Source organism: Myotis myotis, unplaced genomic scaffold (assembly GCF_014108235.1).
Source record: "Myotis myotis isolate mMyoMyo1 unplaced genomic scaffold, mMyoMyo1.p scaffold_m19_p_5, whole genome shotgun sequence".
In the NCBI taxonomy this organism is placed as follows: domain Eukaryota; kingdom Metazoa; phylum Chordata; class Mammalia; order Chiroptera; family Vespertilionidae; genus Myotis; species Myotis myotis.
In genome coordinates, this window is record NW_023416357.1 from 18,348,071 (window position 1) to 18,373,447 (window position 25,377).

Genomic DNA, 25,377 nt, shown 5'->3' on the forward strand with positions numbered 1-25,377 from the left:
GGGTTGACCCATGAACCAGGGGGTCACGTTTGGATTCCAGGTCAGGGCACGTGCCCGGTTTCAGGCTCCATCCCCAGTAGGAGGCCTGCAGGAGGCAACCAATCAATGGTTTTTTCTCCTCATTGATGTTTCTATCTTTCTCTCCCTCTCACTTCCTCTCTCTGAAATAATAAAAAACAAACCAACAACAATAACAACAACACTCCAGAAAGTCTGATTTTCCTGGTTTCCTTCTCCACCATGCATGTGTAAAAGAGTATACTGCAATAATATAGTTCTTGTTATGGTGCACCAAACCTCCATACCCACGTTGCTAAGTGCAATTGATACTTTTTGGTAATCAATTTATCTAACCTCTGAGCAGCTTTTGACATTGGGGAATGGTCTTCTCCCTTTGATACATTTTCTTCCTTTGACTTTTATGACATTATACTTTACTAAGATTCTTTTTTCGCTGACTTTTCCTTTGGTCTCCTCTGCTCTCTCATTCTTCTTGACTTAATGATCACACTGGAGTTTATCACAGATCAGTCCTAGTCTGTTATCACTTTATATTCTCCAGCTGCAGGGGCTTCAACTAAGTGTGCTTCTGAAGTCCACCAGCTCAGGGAAGATCAGGATCACATTCAGCCAGAGATAAAAGGTGGCATTTGATACTGTTCTAACTTAGCCACGTATCAAATTTATCCAACATCACTTCTTATCAGCTATTTTATTTTTTGACTGTGGAATGTTGTTTCAAAAAAGGACACTATGTCACAGACATTAATTTCTCTTCACAGAAATGAAATTATTAACATTGCACTTTTTCTAATGGAATCTCAGGGGCTTTAGTTAAAATTTGTTTTAAGTATATTTTTATTGATTTCAGAGAGGAAGGGAGAGGGAGAGGGAGATAGAAACATCAATGATGAGGGAGAATCTTTGATCGGCTGCTTTCTGCACGTCCCCTACTAGGGATCTAGCCCGCAACCCAGTACATGCCCTTGACCAGAATCCAACCTGGGACCCTTTGGTCAGCAGGCCAATGCTCTGTCCACTAAGCAAAACTAGTTAGGCCTTTAGTTAAAATTTTGATAAATATTTTCATCAGGGAACCTGCACCATATTATCCAAGATAGCTTCTGATTTCACCTAAAAATCCTGACATTAGCCACCTTTTTGCCATTTCCCTCAAAGTAAGCTGATCCAAACACTGCTATGTCTGAATGAGATGCTTCATTTCCTTCCTAGTCACTTTGCCTAGGGCTCTTTTGCCTTTGTGAGATCTGTTCTCTGCTTCATTCAGTCATTTTTTTTTCTTCCAAAATGCAAACTTCATGATGAGATTTCGTTACTTTAAATCTCTATTTATACTCCTGGGACAAATCTCACCACATTTACCATCTCCAAGAAGCCCTTGCCTGCGTCAACCCTGCCTGAATCTGTATTCTACTTTTCAGCCTGATCCCACCTTGCTCTCCACTCCTTCTGTACAGGTAACTTGGCTTCCACCCCAGAAACAAAACAGGAAACATATCTTGCAAGAATATATCTGTTTCACCAAAGCATATAGCTTTGCTTTTTTGTTTTGTTTTGTTTTTTTGTATGGATAGTACAAAGAAAAGAACAAAAGTTAAGGCTACCAAGAGAAAGATAGGAGGGAGAGAACACACTGGAAAAACAAATATATTTCTACTTTGAACTATAAAGCAGAAATGCCCTTTACATCATTTTTTCTTGTTTTAAAAATCTAGATTTGCTGCCTTATATTAAATAGCAATTCTAAAAAGTTTGTAGCAATAACAGCCACAAATGAGATTGTTGTAAAAGTTAGCCTTTTACAATAATAATACAAAATTAGAGGAAGTATTTTGCTTTTAAACAAATAAAAGTCCTATTTGTTGTATTTTAATAAATTTTAATATCTCTAAGGCCCATGTTATTTAGACTAACTAACTTTAGAATTCAACTAACATAGAAAATTAAGTACTATTTTAGACTAGTAGACGTTTCTACAAGAAAGCAATATTTTAAATTTGGTGTTGAGATTAATTTTAGAATGATGCCACTTTTGCTCTTTGAAATCCTATCTAATAAAAGAGAAACATGGTAATTAGCCGTACCTCCACTACCCTTCCCATTGGCTAATCAGGGCTATATGCAAATAAACAGCCAGCCAAGATGGCGGCCGGCAGCCAGGCAGCTGGAAGCAAACATGAGGTTTGCTTGCTTCAGTCACGGAGGACTCCAGTGTTCCCCGCCTGCCGCTGCTGGCCTCTGAGCTTGCAGTTTGAAACACTGTTACAAATATAGAATCTAAACAAACTCCAGAAACCTGCTTTCAGCAGGCCGGGGTCTCAGAGCTGGAGTTGAAACAGTGTTTCCGTTACAGAACCAAAACAAACCAGATACCTGCTTTCAGCAGCAGAGGCCTCAGAGCTGGAGCCAAGCCTCAGAGCTAAAGCTGGCCCAGAATAAAAAAAAAAGAAAAAAAGGAGCGGTTGGGAGCTTCAGTCACCTGCCAGCCTGAAAATAGCCCTCAGCTCCTCACCCAGACTGGCCAGGCACCCCAGTGGGGACCCCCGCCCTGAAGGGGGTGTGACCAGTTGCAAACAGCCATCAGCCCCTAACCCCGGCTGGCCAGGCACCCAAGCGGGACCCCCACTCCGATCCAGGACACCCTTCAGGGCAAGCCAGCCGGCCCCCACCCGTGCACCAGGCCTCTATCCTATATAGTAAAAGGGTAATATGCCTCCCAACACTGGGATCAGCGGAGCCACGAGGCCTCCCAGCACCAGGATCAGCGTGACGGGGGGCAGCGCCCAAACCCCCTGATTGCCCTGCGGCTCTGTGTGTGACAGGGGGCGGGGCCACAACCTCCCTATCTGCCCTGCTCTGTTTGTGACAGAGGAAGGCGCCCCAACCCCCTGATCAGCCCTGCTCTGTGCCTGATAGGGGGGAGCTCCCCAACCCCCTGATCGCCCTGCAGCTCTGTGTGTGACAGAGTGCAGCTCCCCAACTCTCTGATCGGCCCTGCTCTGTGTGTTACAGGGTACTGCACCCCAACCCCACCCCCCCACGGGCCCTGCTCTGTGTGTGACAGGGGGCGGTGCCCTAACTCTCCTATTGGCCCTACTCTGTGAGTGACAGGGGGGAACTTCTCAACCCCCTGATCGGCCCTGCTCTGTGCGTGACAGGGGGGAGCTCCCCAACCCCCTGATCGACCCTGCTCTGTGCGTGACAGGGTACAGAGCCCCTATCCCCCTGATGGGCCCTGCTCTGTGCATGGCAGGGGGCAGCGCCCCAACCCCCTGATTGGCCCTGCTCTGTGCGTGAAGGGGGTGGCGCCGCAACCTCCCCATTGACCCTGCCTTGAGTATGACAGGGGGTGGTGTCCCAACCCCTGAATGGGCCCTACCCTGAGCATGACTAAGGGTGGCATCGGAACCTCCCGTTCTGCCCTGCTCTGTGCATGACAGGAGGCGGCGCTCCAACTCCCCAATCCGCCCTGCTCTGTGCATGACCAGGGGCTGCACCTAGGGATTGGGCCTGCCCTCTGCCACCCGGGAGCAGGCCTAAGCCAGCAGGTCATTATCTCCCGAGGGGTCCCAGACTGCGAGAGGGCACAGGCCGGGCTGAGGCACCCCCCCTCATCCCCCTGAGTGCACAAATTTTTGTGCACCCGTCCTCTAGTTAATTATAAAAGCCTGTTCAATATGAGATTTAGACTATCAATTATTTCTAAAATAGATTCCAAAATGATTTCTCTCATATCTCATTCCTTTTTCCTGCTCTTTCAACTCTTTTGTCACATCTGAATCAAATTATGTCTAGATTAACAGTAATCTTGAGAAAGTAAATTGAAATGAAATCTGTGCAGCCACATTTTGCTATTCACCTTATACATTTTTTTTTCTTTATTTTGTCAAAATCCCTCTCTTCTCTCCATCTTTCTCTCTTGTCCAGTGAACTCCTGGCCATTGTAGAGTTCACTCACAATTGCCATCATACACCATTAGGATTTAGAAGGACTTACCTAGGAGAATGACAACACACAGAAGAATAGCGATTAAGGCTCCTGTACTCAAACCAGTGGCGGACAGGAAGGCTTCGGGGTGGCAGGTCCGCACGCGCCCATCTCTCTCGCATGCACAAACCCTGATGGTGAGGGTGCTGCTGCTGCTGAGAGAGGGGATTCCACCATCAGAGATCGTAATGGGGAGATAATACACATCCTGAACAGTGCGACTAAATCTCCTCCGCCTGGTCAGAATGCTGGCTGTGTTATCTATGGCAGACACAAGCAGAACAACATGTACTTAGTAAAGCGCCATTAAAGATTCACATTGACTTTAGTGAATAAAATGGGTATGTGTCATCTGGGTTTTAGTTTATGAAATGGAAAAGGGAACATAAAGGGGCAGTTACTAAAGAGTAACTATAATTGGTTCTCACACTGAGAAACCTATTTGAAAAATTAATAAAGTCCAAGCTAAAGGAGAGGGGAAACCGTGGAAGGCAGAGGGGAGAGAAAGCGATAGATACTGAACTTTAGGGGGAGTCAGTGGTCCCAAACTCAAACCTGGTGACTCTGAATATAAGTGAGAGGCATGGGCATCTACATATTTAGCAAATATTGACATTCATGTACAAAAAGGTTTAAGGTCCATTGGTATAGACAATATATTTATGGGGGAACAGATCCTTTGATAAACTTTTTTAGACTTAGCTGTGATTTGAAGCACTCTTCTTATAGCAAACACATCATGGGAAAGTCAACAAAGAAAAAAATAGTAATTGTATTTTTAAGTACTTTTTAAATGCTATTCACTACAGTAAATGCTTGCATGATAATCCACACACCTTAAAATGGAGAGGATGTTAAACTCTAGTGAACAGAATAGATCCAGAGACATAGAACACACTGACAAATCTCAAAAGGAAGGGGCATGGGGCAGGAAGCGCTTAACCAAAGGACTTGTATGCATATATGCATAACCCATGGGCACAGATACTGGTGTGGTGAAGGCCTAGGAGGATGTGAGGGGTAGAAGGTGGTCACGGGGGAAAAGAAAGGAGACCTCTGTAAGTCTTTCAACAATAGAGATTCATTTTTTACAAAGGGACAGGATGTTAAATTCCTTATATTTTAAGGGATATCATTTTTACTATAAATAATAATTTGATAATAAAGAAACTGAGTCCCAGAGGCTAAACTGGCTGAAATCACAGAGCTAGTGAGTGATCAGGATACAGTCCCATTACATTCTAGAGCCCTCAAAACCATAATGTCATACTGCCTCTTCTCCACCAATCCCCTCCCTGTTGGTAACGATGGCCTCTGGTGCACAGGTTGCGGGGTTATTTTTGCATTGTTATTCCTCATTCTATGTCTGCTAGTTTAATGACCTTCCTGGTGCACGCTATTAAAATAATATTTCCAAATCCATCAGAACAGGAGAAACGACTGAGATTCTTATTGGACTTAAGAAAATGTATATAACAGTATGTCCGAGGAGAAAGTTAGAAATAGAACCTTAACTTCTACTAGTCAGATAAATATTCATGGCTTCAAATTGCTTTCATTTTTTCCTGTTTTTTTTTTTTTTTTTTTTTTTTTTTTTTTTTTTTCAGAAGCAGTAAGATCCATTCATAATTTAACTGTTATCAAGCCCATGCATGAAGCAATGCGTTTTGGCTTTCCTGCCAAGCTCCTTTCACATAATAGGTACTTGACACATAATGATGTGAACTATGCTCAGCAGGAATTTGCCTTTTGTTACGGTGCCTTTGTTATGTTGACACGTATTAAGAAATTAAAACAGAAGTGAACTAATATATCTTGTAATAACTCAGCAGCACCATCTCCTCATGTTCTCCACTGAAGGTGTATTCTTCCTCTCATGTTACCTGACGTCCCCTTCTTTTAATCTTGGAATTTGCCTAATCTCAGTTTTTAGACTCTTGATTCTGCTGCTCATTTAAGTTTGTAAGTATTCTCCCGGCTTCGCTTGTGTTTCTGCCAAACGACAAATGTACGATTCAATATGTCATTAAGTTCTTATTTGCACCCTGGAATGTCATTCCTTTGACCATCTGCCACATTCCTTCTTGATAAATTTTAAAGCCCAGACAAACAAAACCATCCATTGTGTTAGGTTTCTGCTTTTAGATTCAGAAATAATATGGGTATAACAATTATAACCAACTCTATCAATTCCACCAAGCATGTAGAGACATTTAGATTATGCTCTCAGAGGGGATTAATAAGCAATCTATTACTATCCATTTTTACCCATTGCCATAAAGTAGTTTGATTCTGCATTTCCTTTTGAGACATATTCCCTCACTCACAGCAGGAAAATATCTCTTTATGTAAGGAAGCTACATCTATTATTGACATTTTAAAACCAGAGTTGAAACTGCCCAGTCCTTCTTTGATATTAATTATGTCTACCTGTGTAAAAATGACTCTGTATATTAGAGAATTTTAAAAAATGAATATAAATACATATGAAACAAAAATATATATATTGAAGAATATCAGCAAATCTGTTCATGAATAACACATAAATTTGCGTAAGAGTGTTAATTTAGGCAGAGAAGGTGATAGAGAATTTAAAAAAGAACATTTTAAAATAGAAATCCAACCGCAAATTCAAAATGATTCATAAATATAACACAATAATATAATTTTTAAATTAGAGATAAAAACAACAGTTTAGCTTGGCCGGGGTGGCTCAGTGGTTGAGTGTTGATCTATGAACCAGGTCAGGGTTTGATTCCCTGGCAGGGCACATGCCCAGGTTGCAGACTTGATCCCCACGTAGGGCGTGCCAGAGGCAGCTGATCAATGATTCTCTCTCATCATTGATGTTTCTATCTCTCTCTCCCTCTCCCTCTCCCTTCTTCTCTTGAATATAAATATCAATATATATAATATATTTTTTTTAAAAAAACACGGCAGTTTACCAAAAAAAAAGGTTAAACCCTCTACCTATTATTTTTTACCTTTAACAAATGCTATTATTTTTAGTAGGGAATGGAGCAGCCAAAGTAGAAAAAATTCTGTTTGAGTCACTAAATTTATAAACACTGCAGGAAAGTATAAGGATAAATCCTCCAAGAGCTTTGCTTTAAGGTCCCCTGCCTGAAGGCACAGGGTGGAGTAGGTGATTCCCGTGGCATTTTCATTACCTGGTTCCAAGCAAGGAAGGAATTAGGCAAAAGTGCATATTAAGAAGGAAAGCAAAATGAAGTGGCAAAAAATGGTAAAATTAGCCATACTTTAATTCTGTTTTTACTTTTTTATTTAGTGAGTATGAGTCAGCTGTCCTTTTATTGTCACTGTGAGTAGTATAGAATAAGGATGTGAGAGGAAGTATGAGCTGACAAACCCATTTGCAAATGATATATAAAAGTAAAAAAAAAAAAAAATCAGCAGAGGTTAAAATAAATAAGGAGACAGAAAAGCACATATGTATTTAGCCAAAGCATCAGGCCCACTAAAACAAATCAAATCACTACCTCTGTAAATCACACTTCCCCATTTCAGGGTCAAGATTGCACATGGACTGTCTGCCTCTCCTTAGTCAAGCATTGGGGTCCACCTTGCATAGAGAATAGCATGATTCTATCAGGTGTGACTGGATAAATGCTGTGAGTGAAGACTGAGTGAGGCTGGACTGAGAGGAGAAAGAGATTCATGGCAGAGCAAAATCAGCCTCATCGCTGCCACCAGGTGAGTGACTCAGCAGGCACAGCTGCCCCACATACATCAGGGGATATTTGAGGCTTCATTGGCAGCCTTATTCTGAGGACAGGCTATGGCACTCTTTAACTTAGGAATGAAGGAACCGCTAAGTGCTCTTTTGAAGCCCTGTGGTTAAAAACAGAACTGTAAGTGGTTATGCTCTGTAGAGAAATTACACCACCAGCTGTGAGCTCTGGTTTGAAGGACAGAAATAAACTGGGAATACTGACTGCTACAAATCTGACAATGCTAAAGAAGCATGAAATAAACTTAAAATTCCCCATGGGTTCCAGAATATATAAAACTAAATGACCGCATTTCACTACAAATGAACTGACATTTGAAAGAAAAGACACCTTTTTATTAGCTACATGGTCAAAGTTTAAAGTATTCCTTATCTTAAACTCAAGGCAATGTACTAGTAAACTTGAAGTTAGATATTCTTTCACTAAACCCATATTCCATAAGGAAAAGCAGTATTTCCCTACTTAAGTATTTTTTTTAAAAAATCATTAAAGATTTATAAATAACATGACCTCATTTTTTGAACTAGAAATAAATATTGCAAAAAAATAATAAAAAGTAATAAAATTAAATAAAAAGTAATAAAATTAAATAAAAAACAATATCTTCAAAATGAAAAGAACAGTCTACAAAAGCTTTGTTCCATTTTTGTTTAAAATGGAAATTTTTAGTGCAGTTCTTTACTTTTAAAAGAATGTATTATTTGGACTCATTTATTTTTTTTTAAAATGCTAGTGTCTATAAAAGTGGGAAATGCATATGAGAAGAAGGAAACAGGTAAATATAAGTAGGAGATGTCCTTGATAGCAAATTATCAGCAAAATTATAAGGATTTTCAAATTTGAAAGGCACATTAAATGCTATCTAGGACCCTGAAAACTGAGAAACAAGTGTATAAGAGTTATAAATTACTTTTCCCCCTACTAAAATGTGTAAGATTTGTAAATACACTTGACAATTGGTATTAAGCCTAGGAATTAGGCTAGCGAAACGCCTTGCCTCAAGTAAAACGTAGTCTCAAGAGGCAGCATAAAAGATCCTGAAGCAGACAGACTTACTCTGTAGACTAATGGCAATTTTATATTGGGGGATGAGGTTATCCTTTTATAATACAAAATAAATGAACACAGTAATTGTATGCACAGACTCCTGTTGTAAGCCTCTATTCACAGACCTGTGGCATGGCTATAGCACATCTGCTTTAGGCGTTTGGTTAATCAAAATTATAAAATTGGTTTTTTGGATGCTAACATTAAAAACTTACTTATCACGATTTAAAGAGTAGGTGACAGCAGGAAACACTACATTTTAATCAGAAAACATTTTATGCGTTTTTATTGTTTTAGAGCAATAACAGTTTAAAAATGCTGGAACTTAAAAATCTTCTGAACCTGATTTTTAAATAAAATTGTTTCATTATCAATATATTAGTTCATGATAAAAAGGTCATTGTCAAACATAGAATACAATATTCACTTCGCTATATATGTTGTAAAAAGAAAGTAATTCCTTCACTTGATTATTTTCCAAATCAAAGTCTTTAGTATTTAATAAGTAAGGGTTCATAACTTTTAAGTTAACTGCTGAATATTTCTGTTTATTACAGTTTTTTTCTATCTACCACAGTTTGTTAGAGTCTGTAAAGTATTCATGGCGGAATATCCTATTCATTTTTGGAGCAGAGAATATAGCACATGCTTATTACTTAATGTTATTAATAGTGAATTATAATGCCTGCTTTGCCACATCTCCCTTGTTAGAGCCTTCTGACCGATTTAACTGATGCTGCATTGTGTCATCTCTCTGCCGTCTTCATTTCCCACCTCACTGAAAAGATTTCTCTGATTGCCTCTACCTGGTGAAGCACGCTATCCTTTAAGTCAGTGATGGCGAACCTTTTGTGCTCGGCGTGTCAGCATTTTGAGAAACCCTAACTTAACTCTGGTGCCGTGTCACATATAGAAATTTTTTGATATTTGCAGCCATAGTAAATCAAAGATTTATATTTTTGATATTTATTTTATATATTTGAATGCCATTTAACAAAGAAAAATCAACCCAAAAAATGAGTTCGCGTGTCACCTCTGACATGCGTGTCATAGGTTCGCCATCACTGCTTTAAGTCAAACCCTGTTCTTGCTCTTTCAACAATATGACTTTTAGTGATCTCTCTAAAGTAACTCACATTACACTGCCCCTAATTGTCAGTTACACTGAATATCACCTTTATTTCCCTAATTAGATGGCAAGTTTCTCCTACATTTCGGGGTGGGTGTTTCAATGCCTTACATCCTGGCCAGCTCAGATAACTGCCTTGTAGACGGAGGATAGTGCTTATCACCTGAAAGATTAAGTGGCGGGAGAAAAACAATGTTTAGTTAAGAGCTGACTACAGAAATTCTTTTAGAGAAAAAAACATTCTAAGAAGGGAAAGGGATGGTGGTAAATAGTAATATCGCTTGAAGCTGGAGTAGAATGTGCTGGACAGCCATTGTAAAATGTCAGTCTAGTCAACAGAGCTCAGTAGTGTGTGTGTGTGTGTGTGTGTGTGTGTGTGTGTGTGTGTGTGTGTGTGCATACAATTTTTGGAGGGTATCTTGGTTTTGATCAGTACATAGGATGGGGTCCTGTACCAATTTAATTAAATTTCAAAGGACAGATATCGGTTTCAAATCAGCAAACATCTAGGCAGCCAGCATCTCCAGGTTAGATTATTATTGAACAGTGTCCTTTCTTCCAAGCCCAGTTTTTTATCCCAACCATTGAATGAGACTGGTCCCACACGACTCTTGCTTTATAAAATGTAGGCCTGAGTAAAACAGTTTTTGACTGACCAATACTCCCACTGATAACAAAGAGAAAGGCCCGAATCTTTCAAGAAATTCTGTTTAATGGCATGAGACAGCTGCTAAAGCGAGATAACTGGAGGGATTAGATTCCAGAGGTCAAAAGTGTGGAGAGGTGAACTGTTGATTACAATGTAGCTGCTTATTATACTAGGAACTGACAAGAGGCTGAAATTCTAACCCCGGGACAGGGAAACCAGGAGGATTTTTATAGAGGTTTTTAGGGCCTGTAATTAATTTGGAAATTGAGCGGTCTCAACCACAAAAATGATATTCCCTAAAGACGGTTGTTACATTGAAAGTTGAAATTGGAAGTTTAGGAGGAGGAAGCTAAAATTCTAAGCTGAAAAGCCCTGAAATACAAAGCAGAGGTTTTGTTGTTGTTGTTTGTTTGTTTTGCCACCTCTTGTTGTTGCACAATGATTAGAGTTAGGGACCAGGGTGAGTGGCCCTGGTGCAGAAACAGGCTCTCCACTGGAAGCCCTAGGCAGTGGTTCTCAACCTTCCTAATGCTGCAACCCTTTAATACAGTTCCTCATATTGTGGTGACCACCAATTTCATTGTTACAAATTGAACATAATTAAAGCACAGTGATTAATCACAAGAACAATATGTAATTATATATGTGTTTTCTGATGGTCTTAGGCGACCCCTGTGAAAGGATCATTCCACCCCCAAAGGGGCTGCGACCCACAGGTTGAGAACCGCTTCCCTAGAGGGCCACGCTGGAAACACTGACAAACCTGAGATAGACGGAACCTAAAAGAAACTGAAAATTGGCCTTGGTTTAGCTCAACTCTGATTTGATTACCGTAATAATCTCCCTCTTTCATTGCTCATCATAGAAAATGGTGACTATTTTCTAAAGAAATACATTATCATTTGAGACTCTTCTAGGTTTACAGACTACCTGACATCCAGCTAAAAATTACTAGACTAACAACAAATAGGACATTAGTTCCAGTCTTGCCTCTCCGGTACCCCTCTGAAAATCAAACACAAAAACCTGTCACCTTATTGAGATATTAAAATTCACTAACAGTGATTATAAAATCAGTAAGATTAACATGTTCAAGAAAATAGAGGAAAATATTAAAAAAAAACAAATGTGAAAAAGAAAATTTCGCCAGAGATTCCATCTCTATAAAAAGGAAGAAATGGCTGTCACTAAAGCAGTCAGTATTTGGACTATGTTTTCTTTGGATGGACATATTTTCTTTCATAGGACTCTTGCTTCCTTGAAGCAGAATGTAAGTTGCATGCTGGTGTTTTCTAACAATATATTCCCAGCATATGTCACAGTGAATTATAAAAAAAACATACAGGCCCCAAGTAAAAGACTTTTTATATAAATAGGATGGAACACTAAAAATGACATCTGTTCTCCCATGTTCAGATAAATTAGGAAATTCCAAATTAATGAGAGAATGAAAAAATATGACAGAAAATATCTACTGACGATAGTAAAGATCTAGGAAAACATGGAATATGGTTTAAATTTAATTATTTAGTAAGCAGATGTGGGTAGTAAATAGGAGAATCTCCTCAGAGTATCAATGGACGAAGACCTTATGTGGCATGAGGATATGAGCTAGCTTGCATGATTCCAGGCAGAAACGCTATCAAGGCATCTGTCACTGGGATAAGCTAAGCATACATATAGAAACAATTTATCATTAAAAAAACAGATTTTTTTACAATTGTTTTTACTAGGAGTTAACCCAATGAAGTGTCAAGAAATATAATTGAGATTTTATCATAGTCATGTGCTAACAAGTTAGCCTGCTCTACTTTTATGGACGCTAGCAGAAGACAGCAGGCTCCTGGGTCCCCCCTGAAGGACTTGGTTACTAATGTCACAGCACACAGCACGAGCTCTCATTCAGAACAGTCTTAGCAAGAGAGAGAGCGTGTCTCCTCCCAGAATGGAAGGCAGGTTTGTTGTCACCCAATACATTTAATGATTACCTCGGGGCAAAGGCCAACCTGATTTTCTGGCAGTCCATTGTAGAATATTAGGATATCCTAATCCCAAATTCCTCTGCATGTACCTGGGTCACTTCATGTCACTGTCTTGAGACTTTGGGGTAAGGGAAATGAGAGAAAACATGAAGCTCATCTTGCTTCCCATGTCGTGAGAAATCAAGTCATTTATCTCTGACCCAGGAGTGTGGAGCCTTCTGCAAGGCATTCATAACGTTGTATCCAGACTAATTACCTATCATGCAAGTAGGGTATAATCTCAATAGCAAGGTGTGAATGCTACCAGTACACATCTTCAAAACGTGGTAATTGAACCGCTGACATTCCCAGATTTATTTATATTTTTATATTTGGCTAAGGATTACATGTGACATTTTATTATTTTTCCATTTTATGTTTAAGATCACTAATGGTTTTGAACAATTGTTCATATGTTGATTTACTATTTTGGCATCACTCTGTTAATTACTTATTCTTTCTTGACCTTTAACTGTTTTATTTTCTCTTTGAAATGTTTATTTTTTTTGGTGGGATGTTTTGAATATATTCAAGGTATCAATCCTTACTCACTTGTATGTAATGCTATATCTTACACCAGGTTATGACCTGTTTTTCAAGTTTTGTTTGGAAATAATTTGATGCAGAAATAAAATAATTTTAATATTATCACATTTATCAATATTTTATGAATGTGATATTTATGTCTTTTATAAAAAATCCCTCCCACCCCAATTACAAACTGTAGTCCACGTCAGTTTCCTCTAAAGCTCTTAAATTTTTTATTGTATAAATAATTGTTTAATCGACGTGTAATTTATTTGTGTATATATGCACAAGGAATTATAATTTTAGTTTCTCTAGATATATAGTCAGTTGGTCTCTTTAAATGTACTTTTTGAATTTTCCTTCCCACAATGGTTAAAAATACTACCTTGGCCTTCTGTGAAGTTCATACATTTATACATAGACTTAGACATCCAAGTATTTATTTTAGCCCTCTAAATTTGCTCTCATTTACCTATCTATACCTGTACTAGTACCATACTTAAGGAGCACCTTGTTGTGTGCTCCTTATCTCACACTATGAATAGCCTCTGTTGTGGCTGGACCAGCCCTTGTGGTTCTTATTATGATTGCAAGATGGCCTCAGCAATAACCACCAGAAAACTTTGGAAGAAGGTTTGTTGCTTACATGTCTGGGAAACTACATGGTACACCTGGGGCCAACGAGGTTGCAGGTAGAGAATGAGTGTGTGCATATGGATCTTGGGGTTCTGCTTTCAGTGGGGTTGAAGGTAGGGACCTAGATTTTTGTGGGCTTTATATGAAGGTGAAACATAAAAGTGGGGATTTAAAATGTGGGCAGAGAAAAAGAAAAAAAGCAGCCCAAATGATCAATTATTGAAATTAGTCAACATCTCTAAAACAAAGGGGATGGGGTGGAGGGAGGCAGCCTGTGGCTGGTAATGGTTGATTACAGATAACTATCTTTGAGACAGATGCCTTAACAAATAAAGATTAAGTCAGACACATTTATTACAAAAGAAAACAAAATATTAGCAAACCAGATTCAGCAATACATTAAAAAGATAATACACCAGGATTAAGGAATTTATTCCTGGAAAACAAGGTGTACAACACCTACAAATTGCTAAAATTGATACACAACATTTAAAAAATGGATAAAAAACACATGATTATATCAATCAATGCAGAAAAAGCATTTTAGAAAACTGGTACCCATTTATGATAAACACTTTCAACAAAGTGTGAATAGAGGGAACATACCTCAATATAATAAAGGCAACATATGACAAACTCATAGCCCACATCATACTTAATGGGCAAAAACTAAAAGTGTTTCCCTTAAGATCAGAAATAAGACAGGGATGTCCACTTTTACCAACCTTACTCAACATAGTATTTCAAGTCCTAGTGACAGCAATCAGACAAGAAAAATGAATAAAAGTCATTCAAATTGGAAAGAAAAGAAGTACAACTATCATTATTTGCAGGTGACACAATACTGTATATATACTGCAAATGCTAAATAGTCCACCAGAAAATTACTAGAACTAACTAATGAATTCAGTAACGTAGCAGTATACAAAATAAATATCCAGAAATTATTTGCATTTTATACACCAATAATGAACTATCAGAAAGGGAAACTATGAAAACAATCTCATTTACAATTGCTTTAAAAAGAATAAAATGCCTAGGAATAAATTAACTGAGGATGTAAAAGTAAAAGACCTGTACTCAGAAAATTATAAGACACTGAAGAATGAAATTGAAGAAGCTACAAATAAGTGGAAATATATACCATGTTCATGGATAGGAAGAATTAATACCATATTACCCCAAGCAATCCAGAGATTCAACACAATTCCTACCAAAATACCAATGAGGTATTTCACAAAGCTAGAACAAATATTCTAAAAATTTATATGGAACTACAAAAGAACCCGAATAGCCACAGCAATTTTGAGAAAGAAAAACAAAGATGGAGAAACCACACTTCCTGATATTAAACTATACTATAAGGCCATAGTAATCAAAATGGCATGGTATTGGCATAAAAACATATATATCAATGGAACAGAATAGAGAACCCAGAAATAAATCCACACCTTGTGGTCAATTAATATTTGACAAAGGAGACAAAAACATACAATGGGGGAAAGATAGTCTATTCAATAAATGGCATTGGCAAAATTGGGCCAATACGTGTAACAAATGAAAGTAGACCACCTTCTTACACCACACACAAGAAAAAAGTCAAAATAGAGTAAAGACTTAACTGGTAGATTATAAAAGCCATACAAATTCTTGAAGAAAAGAATAGGCAGTAAAATCTTGGACATTTCTTGTAGCAATACTTTTTCTAATATATCTCCTCCAACAAGGGAAACAAAAGGAAAAATAAACAAATGGGACTACATCAAAGTAAAATGTTTTGCACAGCAAAAGAAACCATCAACAAAATAAAAAGACAACCCACTGAGTGGGAGAACATATACACAGATAGTGGTTCAAATATACTATAGATGTAATCAGATGAAATATCAGGCTTAAAGATATCTCATTATATTTTTAAATATACTCTTACCAAATGATTGAATAAGAACTCTGAAATTTTTATCTTAGTCTAGAACCCTAATATAATGTTAGTCATAAACTGAATTTAATAATCTGCCAATAAATGATAATTGTAAAGGATCAAGAAAATCAAGAATGTGTTAAAAAAAGATCAAAGAGGTGTATAGTTAGAGGAAAAAGAAAAGAGTCATATCTTAACAGAAATCAATATGTCATAAGGATTTACATAGTGTAATCCCTGATAATTTTAAAACAGTTTATTTTTTCTATCTCAAATATATTATTTGTTATTTATAATATTATGTATTAACAACATTTAAATAAAGTCTTACAAATATTCAACAATCTTTTTCAAAAATATATTTTTATTGATTTCACAGAGGAAGGGAGAGGGAGATAGAGCGAGAAACATCAGTGATGAGAGAGAATCATTGATCCACTGCCTCCTGCACACCCCACACTGGGGACTGAGCCCACACGTTGAGCATGTGACTTGACTGGGAATCAAACCATGATCTCTTGGTTCATAGGTCAATGCTCAACCATTGAGCCACACCAGCAGGGCAAATTCAAACATCTTTACTCCTACACAACTATCCATAGCTCTCTCATACTTGAGATTGTGTAGCTGATTCAAGCATTTATATGTATGATTAAAATAAATGTTAAAAGATTTGCATCAGTATTATAAATACATTTCTAAATGTTTCTATATGAGTTTCTAGCATTGAAAATGTGGTCAAGTCACTGTAGTAAGACCTTTTGAATATATTCATTAAATTCTCAAATTCCAGATAGTCTAATCTAGTAGGAAGGACTTTACACATTAGTCACTAATGTGTGCTTCAACAACAGTTCCCACTGAAATATAAATATGGGTATCTAGACATGACTTCAATCTCCTAGGACAGAAAGTTGAATGCTACCCAAATCATGAAATTATTTACAATATGGGGAAATACTAATTGATTTTTTACATATTTAGTATGGTTAATTCCACTAAGTATATTTGGAATTGTAGAATAGGATTTCAAATGTAAATATGGTACAATAGTCAATTAAATACAATTTGTCATACACACGATGGCATACACCATTATTTCTTTTTTGTTATTCAGAGTCAAGTGTTAAATCCTAAATAACAGCATTTCAGATAAAAGATAACCTTGGGGACAAGAAACTTGATGCTAATCAGAAACTGTACATATTGAATGACTTGATGTTTTCCTTATGTATGAAAGAATGACTTTTATGCAACCTGGAGGAATCTATCAAATAGGGATCTAAACCACGATAAATCTTCTCTGATTAAATTGTGGTGTTCAAAAAATCCATAGTACTCTGTAGTTATGCATATTTACCTACCCATGTTTTGAAAAATATTCATAACAACAAGAGGAAATATAATTCGTACAGCACATCTTGGCAATCTTGCTAATGCAAGGTGATTCAAACATTGCCTTTCTTTTCTTAACTGTCCCTAGGATATATTTTTCATTTTTCCTAATTTAAAATTTTTCCACCCCTAGCAGTTCCAGCAGTTCTCATAAACATGTTTGTCAGCTAAGATTTCTCTTAAAAATTTCCCAAGAGCACATTACATGTACATTTCTTGTTTAAAGGGATGCTTCTGAATAAATTCAATGAAAGTTATTTGTACATATGTCTCAATTTTAAATATAAGCTATTCACAGATCATAACATATTAACATCAAACTGACTCTAGAAGCTGATTTGCAAGCTGTCCATGGATATAAAAGAATATAGAAAAACTATTCAGGCCTATTCCACATCAAGTCAAAACTGATAAAAAAAAATATATGTACTTATGTTCACCTTCATTGTCCTTCAGGGTGAAGTTTGGATTTATAGACAGGTGTTCATCAAGAAAGAAGTTAAACCTTGGTCCATTGGCAAAATCATCTTTATCGGTGGCACTGATGGTATGAATAACCTAAAGAGAAAAACAAACACTGAATAGTAAATTTAACTTGGCTTATTCCCTTGATTTTAATTATATTACAACATTTTCAGTTGTTAACACAAAAGGATTTTTAAAAGACCTCTTGTACCATCCTGAGTGCTTTCGTATTCATCTAGTAAAAGTACCAATGAACTTGCTCTCATCTGCATTGATTTCAGGAAACATATTATGGTACAATTTATAAGTATTCACATTTTATTTTCTAGCATGGCACAAACATTAGTTTTTGTTTTGTTTTGTTTTTTCCTTTATCACCCACAGTACCTTGGGGCCAATTAGTTTTAAGATTTTGTTTGAACATCTGTTTGGGGAGACATGAGATATTGTTTGTAGAAATATAAATATCCCAGTGTTGATATAGAATGATCTTAGAGTATATGTTAGTCTCAACCAGTAAATGCAAAAGCAGGGGAGTCTTATTTGTATTTTTGTTATTTTTTTAATGTTTCAGGAAACCTTTCCGATCATGGTGCGGCTCCTGTATTTTAAGGATGGGGAACTTGAGTCCCCTAAGGAGTTTGATGTGCCTGAAATCTGAATAGTAAAATAATGGCACAGGCAAAACCACATCACTCAGAGCTTTTTGGGACATTTTTCATCTCTAGTGAGAGAAAACAATCCCAAAATTTGGATTCTTTGACATTAAGAAGCAGAGAATATTGGCATATGTAAATAACATATTCCGGATGGCCTAAAAACTGAATATAAATTTCAATATCAATAGCTATAGCCATTATTAGTATACTCTTAAAAATAGATTTCCAAACAAATTAGCAAGATAATATTTTCCTCTTTTCAAAATTAAAGGGATACTTCTGAATAAACACAATGAACATTATTTCAACATGCCTCAATGTTAAATACAAGCTATTCACCTAATGCTTAGGTATCCTCTTTACAGCCTTTCCTATTTTTCACATGCAGGAAAAATAAAAACAAAGAGAGAGAGATAGAGAGAGAGAGAGAGGGAGAGAGAGAGAAAAAGAGAGAGAGAGAGGGCAAAAAGAGCCATAAAAATCTCATTTCCTATATGTGAAATATTGTACATCCATTACAGAAATTGAGATTTTGAAGAATATTTTACTCAATATTAACCAAGTGAAATAATCACCAAAAGGTACCATAGTTGAAACTGAAATTCCTCTCCATGTACTAAGCCCATGATGATGTCAGGGTCATGAGGAGGAAGATAAAAGCACTGAGAGGGTGTGGTCAGTGAGAGTTGGACAAGACAAGCATGTGTTTTCATGAAGTGAAAGTGAAGATAGTGTGGTCCATTTCCTCCATCTATTCACATGGCCCACTCCTTTATGTACTTTCTATCACTACTCAAAATGTACTGTTTTAGCAAGGGATCTAGGTGAAAGCCCATCCCTCTTATGTCCCCCAAGAATTCTTCATCCTGCTTTCACATATTTGTTCATTTTTGGTTTCCTTTTTATTTAAAGCACTAGTGCTCCGGTGCACAGATTCATGCACATTGAAAGGAACTTAATTAGAAGGTGGCCAGTGGGGTGGGACTGGATAAGACAGGCCGGACATGCTCTGGAGCCAACATCCCCCGGTCCCTCCCTGGCCGGCCACACCTGGGGCAGTGTCAGGGCTCGAAGGGCATCTGCAGAGTGAGCAGGGTCCCTCCGGCAGGAGGGGTCCCTCTTCCTGGCCTGAGGGGATCAGGCCGAAACCAACTCTCTGACACCCCCCGAGGGGTCCCGGGTTGCAAGAGGGCAGTTCTTGAGTGATGAACCCCAGAATGGGGCTCCCTCCTCTCTGGTTCTTGGGTGCATCACCCTGTATTGAGCATCTGCCCCCTGGTGGTCATTGCATGTCATAGCTACCGGTTGGACAGTCAGATGGTTGCTTAACCTTTTATATATTAGGATAGCTAGTCTCTGTTTAGATAGTTTTCTTCCTTGTTATTGTCTCTTGGCTATGATTATTGACTAATTGATGAATAATCAGAAGTCTTCTAAAATATTTTTCTCAAGTATATGTACTCTCTATGGAGAGTACAGTGTGTGCATATGACAAACATAGCTACATGCTCTACATGTCAGTTACTTACTAAAAAACAAATAAAAAAGACAAATTTCAAGGTTGTGTTCAGGGTTAAATAAGATAAATATGCTTTTCTTTTGGAAAATAAATGTCCTCTTACCCCTACTCTTCATTCATTGTGATTCTCCAATTTGCAATTTTATTTTGGCAATGATCCCTTATAACATACTGCCACATTTAAAGTTCATTTCTTATTCTAGAAAGCAATTTTGGAGGGGATTGGTGGAGAACAGGTAACTTAAATCAAAGACTATTTTGTTTCTTGTTATTACTTCTTTGGGGCAATTATATTCTCATTTCAAAATTAGTTTACATGTTATTTTAAATTTTCTTAATATTTTTATAAACATGAGCTTACTCTTTTTGTAAATCTCTGATATAATTCATATTATGTTGTATTTCCTGGTTTCCTGTTGCCTTTAGTAAAATATATTTCCATGTTTATCAAGGTAATTTTAAATCTGAATTCATTTGGCAAATATGTCTTGATGAGAGGGTTCTTGGTCTCATCTACATAGAAAATGATGAGGTGATTATCATGAGTTTTGTTTCAGAGCGAACCATTCATCTTCAACTGTTGTAGAATTGTGAATCACGCATCTATACTTAATTTTTTCCATAACATTTCTGAGAAATGCTTCCAAAAACCTAGAATGTTGTTCCATTTTTATCTAGAAGTCAGATAATTTTTGGATATGAGATGGGATATTTCAACTTTTCTGTTTTACTAATCACCTTTTCTCTTTCATTAGCAAATAGGATTTCCATGTATTGTCTCCTCAGACTTTTACTAGGAGACATACTTAAGAAATTAATATTTATAATTTCCAAAAGATTTCAACTTCTGCTAGATAGACCTGTAATTGACATGTCTCTGTCATCAGTATTTTCTACTCTCTCAGAGTTATGATTTATCTACACTGATTTTTAGAAACACAGTCACAGATTTAATCAACCAAAGGAGAAAAAAAATAAAAAAATAGAGTTGGTATTTATAAATAATTGCTAGAATAATTCTTTATAATGCCAATGAGTAAATATTTACTTTTGGCAAAAACTAATTAGAACCAATTTTGATTTCTTTTATCAAATAAATGTATCCTCTTGTTTAAATGTGTTTTCCAAAGTCTATTATTTCTGGAGAATTTTTTAGGAAAAAAAATATAGTATCACAGATTTATAAAAATAACAATCTTCTATTAGGTAAATGACCTAGCCCTAACTAAACACTTACATTAAAAAGAGCATTCTATACCAGATAGGTATGGCTCAGTGGTTGAACATCATCTCATGCACCAAAAGGTCTCTGGTTGGATTTCTGGTCAGGCCCAAGCCTGGGTTTTGGGCTCAATCCCCAGTAGGGGGCATGCAGGAGACAGCTAATCACTGTTTCTCTCTCATCAATGTTTCTCCCTCTCTCTCTCTGAAGTCAATAAAAATATATATATTTTTTAAAACAGCATTCTATGGACAACATCACATCTTCTTTAAATTAATCAACAAGTTTGCTTAATTTTTTTTCTTTATTGATTAAGGTATTACATATGTGTCCTTATCCCCCGCCATTTCCTCCTACCCCCCCCCACACACACTCATGCTCTTACCTGCCTGGTGTCTGTGGGATTATGAATATATTTGCTAATATAATTATAATGACTTTGTTAGTTAAATGAGCTTGATCCTTGACACAGTGTAAAATCTCTACTGATCTAACTTTACTTTTTTCCCCAATATGTATTGTTAATTGGATGCGATGAGGCAGAGACTTGTGTTAGTTAATAAAATATTTTATTTCATATATTCTATTTCCTAAGTTTAATTCCAATGGAAAACACACACACACACACACACACACACACACACACACACACACACACGAGGAAGAGAGAGATTAAAAGCATTCCTTCATTTATTTTCTTCTTTAAAATAAATCTTTGCTGTTGAAAGTATTACATATGTCCCTTCCCCACCTAAAACCTCTCCCTCCCTTCATTTATTTTCAAATTTTCTAGGTTAGGTGCATCTTAATTATTTTGAATTTACTCTATTTTGGGAACTGACATCAAATTTTATGCATGCATGATTTTCTTTTTAAAAATGTATTTCTTTTCTTTATAATTCTTTATTGTTGAAACTATTACATATGTCTCCTTTTCCTCCCATTGACACCCTCCAGGCTACCGCCCCTTCCCCGGCCCCGCCTTAACCCCAGGACCTTGCCACCTCATTGTCTGTGTCCATGGGTCATGCATATATGCATACACATTCCTTGGTTGATTACCTCCCACCTACCCACCCTCCCTGCTGCTTTCATAAAAGACCAGTCTCTTTGCCACAGTCACATGCTATTATATTTAGATGCACAGCATCTATATCAGAAATGTCTTTAATTCTAAAATTAAGTGTCATAGAGCTGAACCATGTAAATATGCTTCAGAAAGCCTATTTTACAAATCAGTTAAATAGAGTTCTCCATTCCAAATCTGCATCAAATTACACAAAGTTTCTTCAGAAATGCTACAAACATAAGGTTTAATAATCTCAGGACTGAAAAATTACATAACCAACCATTTTCCACTTGTAAGCAGGGTTCATTTTACAACTGACTACACAGATTGGCAATGAATAGTTTAAATACAAGTGCAATAAGCGATACTTTAAAAATGATGTTTTTATTCTCTCACTGACAAATCTAAATTCACTTTGGTGAAAGAGTTGGAAACAAATTTTGAGCAACATAAAGAACCCAATTATCTTATACTGACAGCTAAAGTCATACGACATTAAAACACAGCAATGATGCTCAATATAAATACAGTTTTTAAAGGGTAAAATGAAGTAATCACATAACTTAATCAAATTTTATTAGAATTTAGGGCTGCTAAGTCTAGTAATTAGTTTCTGAAAACAGTAACAGCTATGTGAATAAAAGAGCAATACTATATAAATTGAATAAATTATATGGTAGACCTGCAAGTAGCATGGCTTTCATAATTGTATTGATACTTCCTTTTCATCTTTTTGACATTTTATTCTAATCTATTTTTTTTTAAGATTTTTTTAAAATATATTTTATTGATTTTTTACAGAGAGGAAGGGAGAGGGATAGAGAGTTAGAAACATCGATGAGAGAGAAACATCGATCAGCTGCCTCCTGCACATCTCCTACTGGGGGTGTGCCCGCAACCCAGGTACATGCCCTTGACAGGAATCGAACCTGGGACCTTTCAGTCCACAGGCCGACGCTCTATCCACTGAGCCAAACCGGTTTTGGCATCTATTTTTCAATTCACTTATTTTCTCTTCAGCTAAGTCTAATTTACTCTTACTACCAAGAACTGTAATTCTATATTCAGTTGCTATATATTTTAAATCTGTATTTATATTTTAAATTTTAAAGATTTTTCTCATCAATTATACCTTTATAATGTATGTTAAGAAAATAATATTTAGGATTTATGCATACATTTCTGACCCATTAAAAATGGGATTTGGTAAGTAAATCATTATATATCTGTACCATAAAATTATTTACTGCTTTTAAAATGGTGATGTAGGAAAATTCTTAAGTTTCAGAGGTGATAATCTTAATATATTAATAAGAGACTAAGACATATAACTTGTACTTTAAAATATTATAATTTTCATCAACTTTGTCCTTATTCATGTTTTCTAATTTTTTTGTGGACAATAAACATGAAAAAAATTATGTAAAAAAGAATTCTCCATTTATATATAAAATACCCCTCTTGGGCGTACTTAAAACACATAAGCAATGATTACTCTAGCAAGCCACTATTGATTGTTCCTCATACACGAATATATAAGACAATGTTTCTCAGAATTATAATTTCATCAGAAGCTTCTAAATAATTTGAAGTTATTTTGGATGATATCTTCATTCTGGTTTACCAATGACAATAAAAGGAACTATTGGACTTATACTATTGGACCTATAACATTTTTACATCTCTAGATTCATCTATGACAGAGAGACTTTCAGGTGATTCTTACGCAATGCATGGCGATGTAATCTCTTCCTTTTAAGTGTGGTGTAAACTGTGTCTTGCTGCTGACCAATACAATATGGCAAAAACGTCGATACATCAATCATCTGATTACATTACCCTAGATAAAGCTGTTTGCTAGCATTGTCTCACCAGAAATACAGTCCTTACTTGTATGGTGAAGTAAATGTCCTTACTGGGGAAATCCTGATGTTCTCGGGTCTGCAGCTGAAAGGGACTCAATGTAGCTAGCAACCTTGTAAACTTGAAAGAGGTCTCCAAGCCCCGGGTAAAAGCACAGCCCTGATTGATACCTCGATTATGGTCTTGGGTCTGCAAAGACCCAGCTAAGCTATGAGCACATATCTGATTTCTGGAAACAATGAGAAGCTCAAGAAGAGAAGAGAAATAAATGCACTTCCCCTTCCAAGTCCCCCACTTGTCTTATGTGCGTCAGCCACCCTGGCCTTCCTTCAGAATCGCCAATCTCTTTTAACTAGGTGCCACATACACGCAGACTCATTTCCTATTTTCAAGCTCTTCTCTCCTGCCTTTGCTCTCCCACCTCCTTAATACATACACACTCTTCACATTGTTAAAACCAATCATCTCTTTGTACCAGTATCACACAATGGTTACCCGTGTCACTCACTTGGGCCCTCTAATATGGATAAACCAGTGCATTCCTCCAATCTAGTCTCAAAGCTTCATTAGCACAGAAGGGTTCGCGGTTTCCTTCCCATTTACTGTGGGGCGACACACAAAGCATTCAATATCATTTTATAGGTATAGTGAATGCATGCATGGATGAGTTAGTTTTTGAATTACAGTTGGGATTTGGAGAAAATTTATTTCCTATGATTCTAAAAAAAAAAAAAATCTACCTGGTACTTAAAATAAAGCTTTGTAAAATTATTTTCACTGGGCACAAAATTAGCATTTTGAGACTTGGGGTGGTGAACACACAATACAATATACAGATGATGCATTATAGAATTTTACACCTGAAACCTACATAGTTTTATTAATGAACAAATTCAATAAAATGAAAAAAAAGAATAATAGAAATAGAGCTGCTTTTTCTTTTTTCCATTCAAATGACAGGAAGAGAACAATTAACTTACCTGGCCAGGCTTAGAATTTTCACATACAACAATATCATATTCCCTGGCAAGTTCGGGTGGATTGTCATTGACATCCAGAACTCTAATACCCACTGTGACATGGCTGAGCAAACCAGGATTGTCTGCAAAACACACAGGGATGTATTTAGTATTTCCATGCACACTTTAGAGGTTTGGTTTTAAACAAATCTCCTTAATAGTGTAGCTTGTCACTAGCTCCATATGCTACAGCAGGACTTTTGGCAAAAGACAACTTTATGATGGCACTCCTTGCTAAACTCATTAACTTACAGGAAAATGAAAAATGAACACCAAGGCATGCCATGAATGCTAAAATGGTATTTTTTGTCATATCAAGGAAATTATATGTTATTCAGAACTGGAGTGGGAGAAAGTTGTCAGACTTCATTGTATGCTGTCAGAGTCTAAGGGATGAACAATCAGTTTCATCATTAAACTAAGAAAAGCACAGCAGTTGGTTAAAAAAAAGTCACACGATCTTTAAAAAGTTCA

At 36.8% G+C, this 25,377-nt stretch overlaps 1 protein-coding gene across 1 annotated transcript in view; it reads right to left on the reverse strand.

The window, feature by feature from the left end:
* The window catches only part of CDH18 (cadherin 18), a 344,495-nt gene that overhangs the window by 7,258 nt on the left and 311,860 nt on the right, over positions 1–25,377 (reverse strand). The window contains exons 9-11 of the mRNA XM_036309477.1: positions 24,865–24,986; positions 17,528–17,645; positions 4,019–4,270 (exon numbers count right to left, since the gene is read on the reverse strand). Of these exons, the coding sequence (XP_036165370.1) occupies positions 4,019–4,270; positions 17,528–17,645; positions 24,865–24,986 (492 nt within the window). The remainder of the gene's footprint in view (positions 1–4,018; positions 4,271–17,527; positions 17,646–24,864; positions 24,987–25,377) is intronic.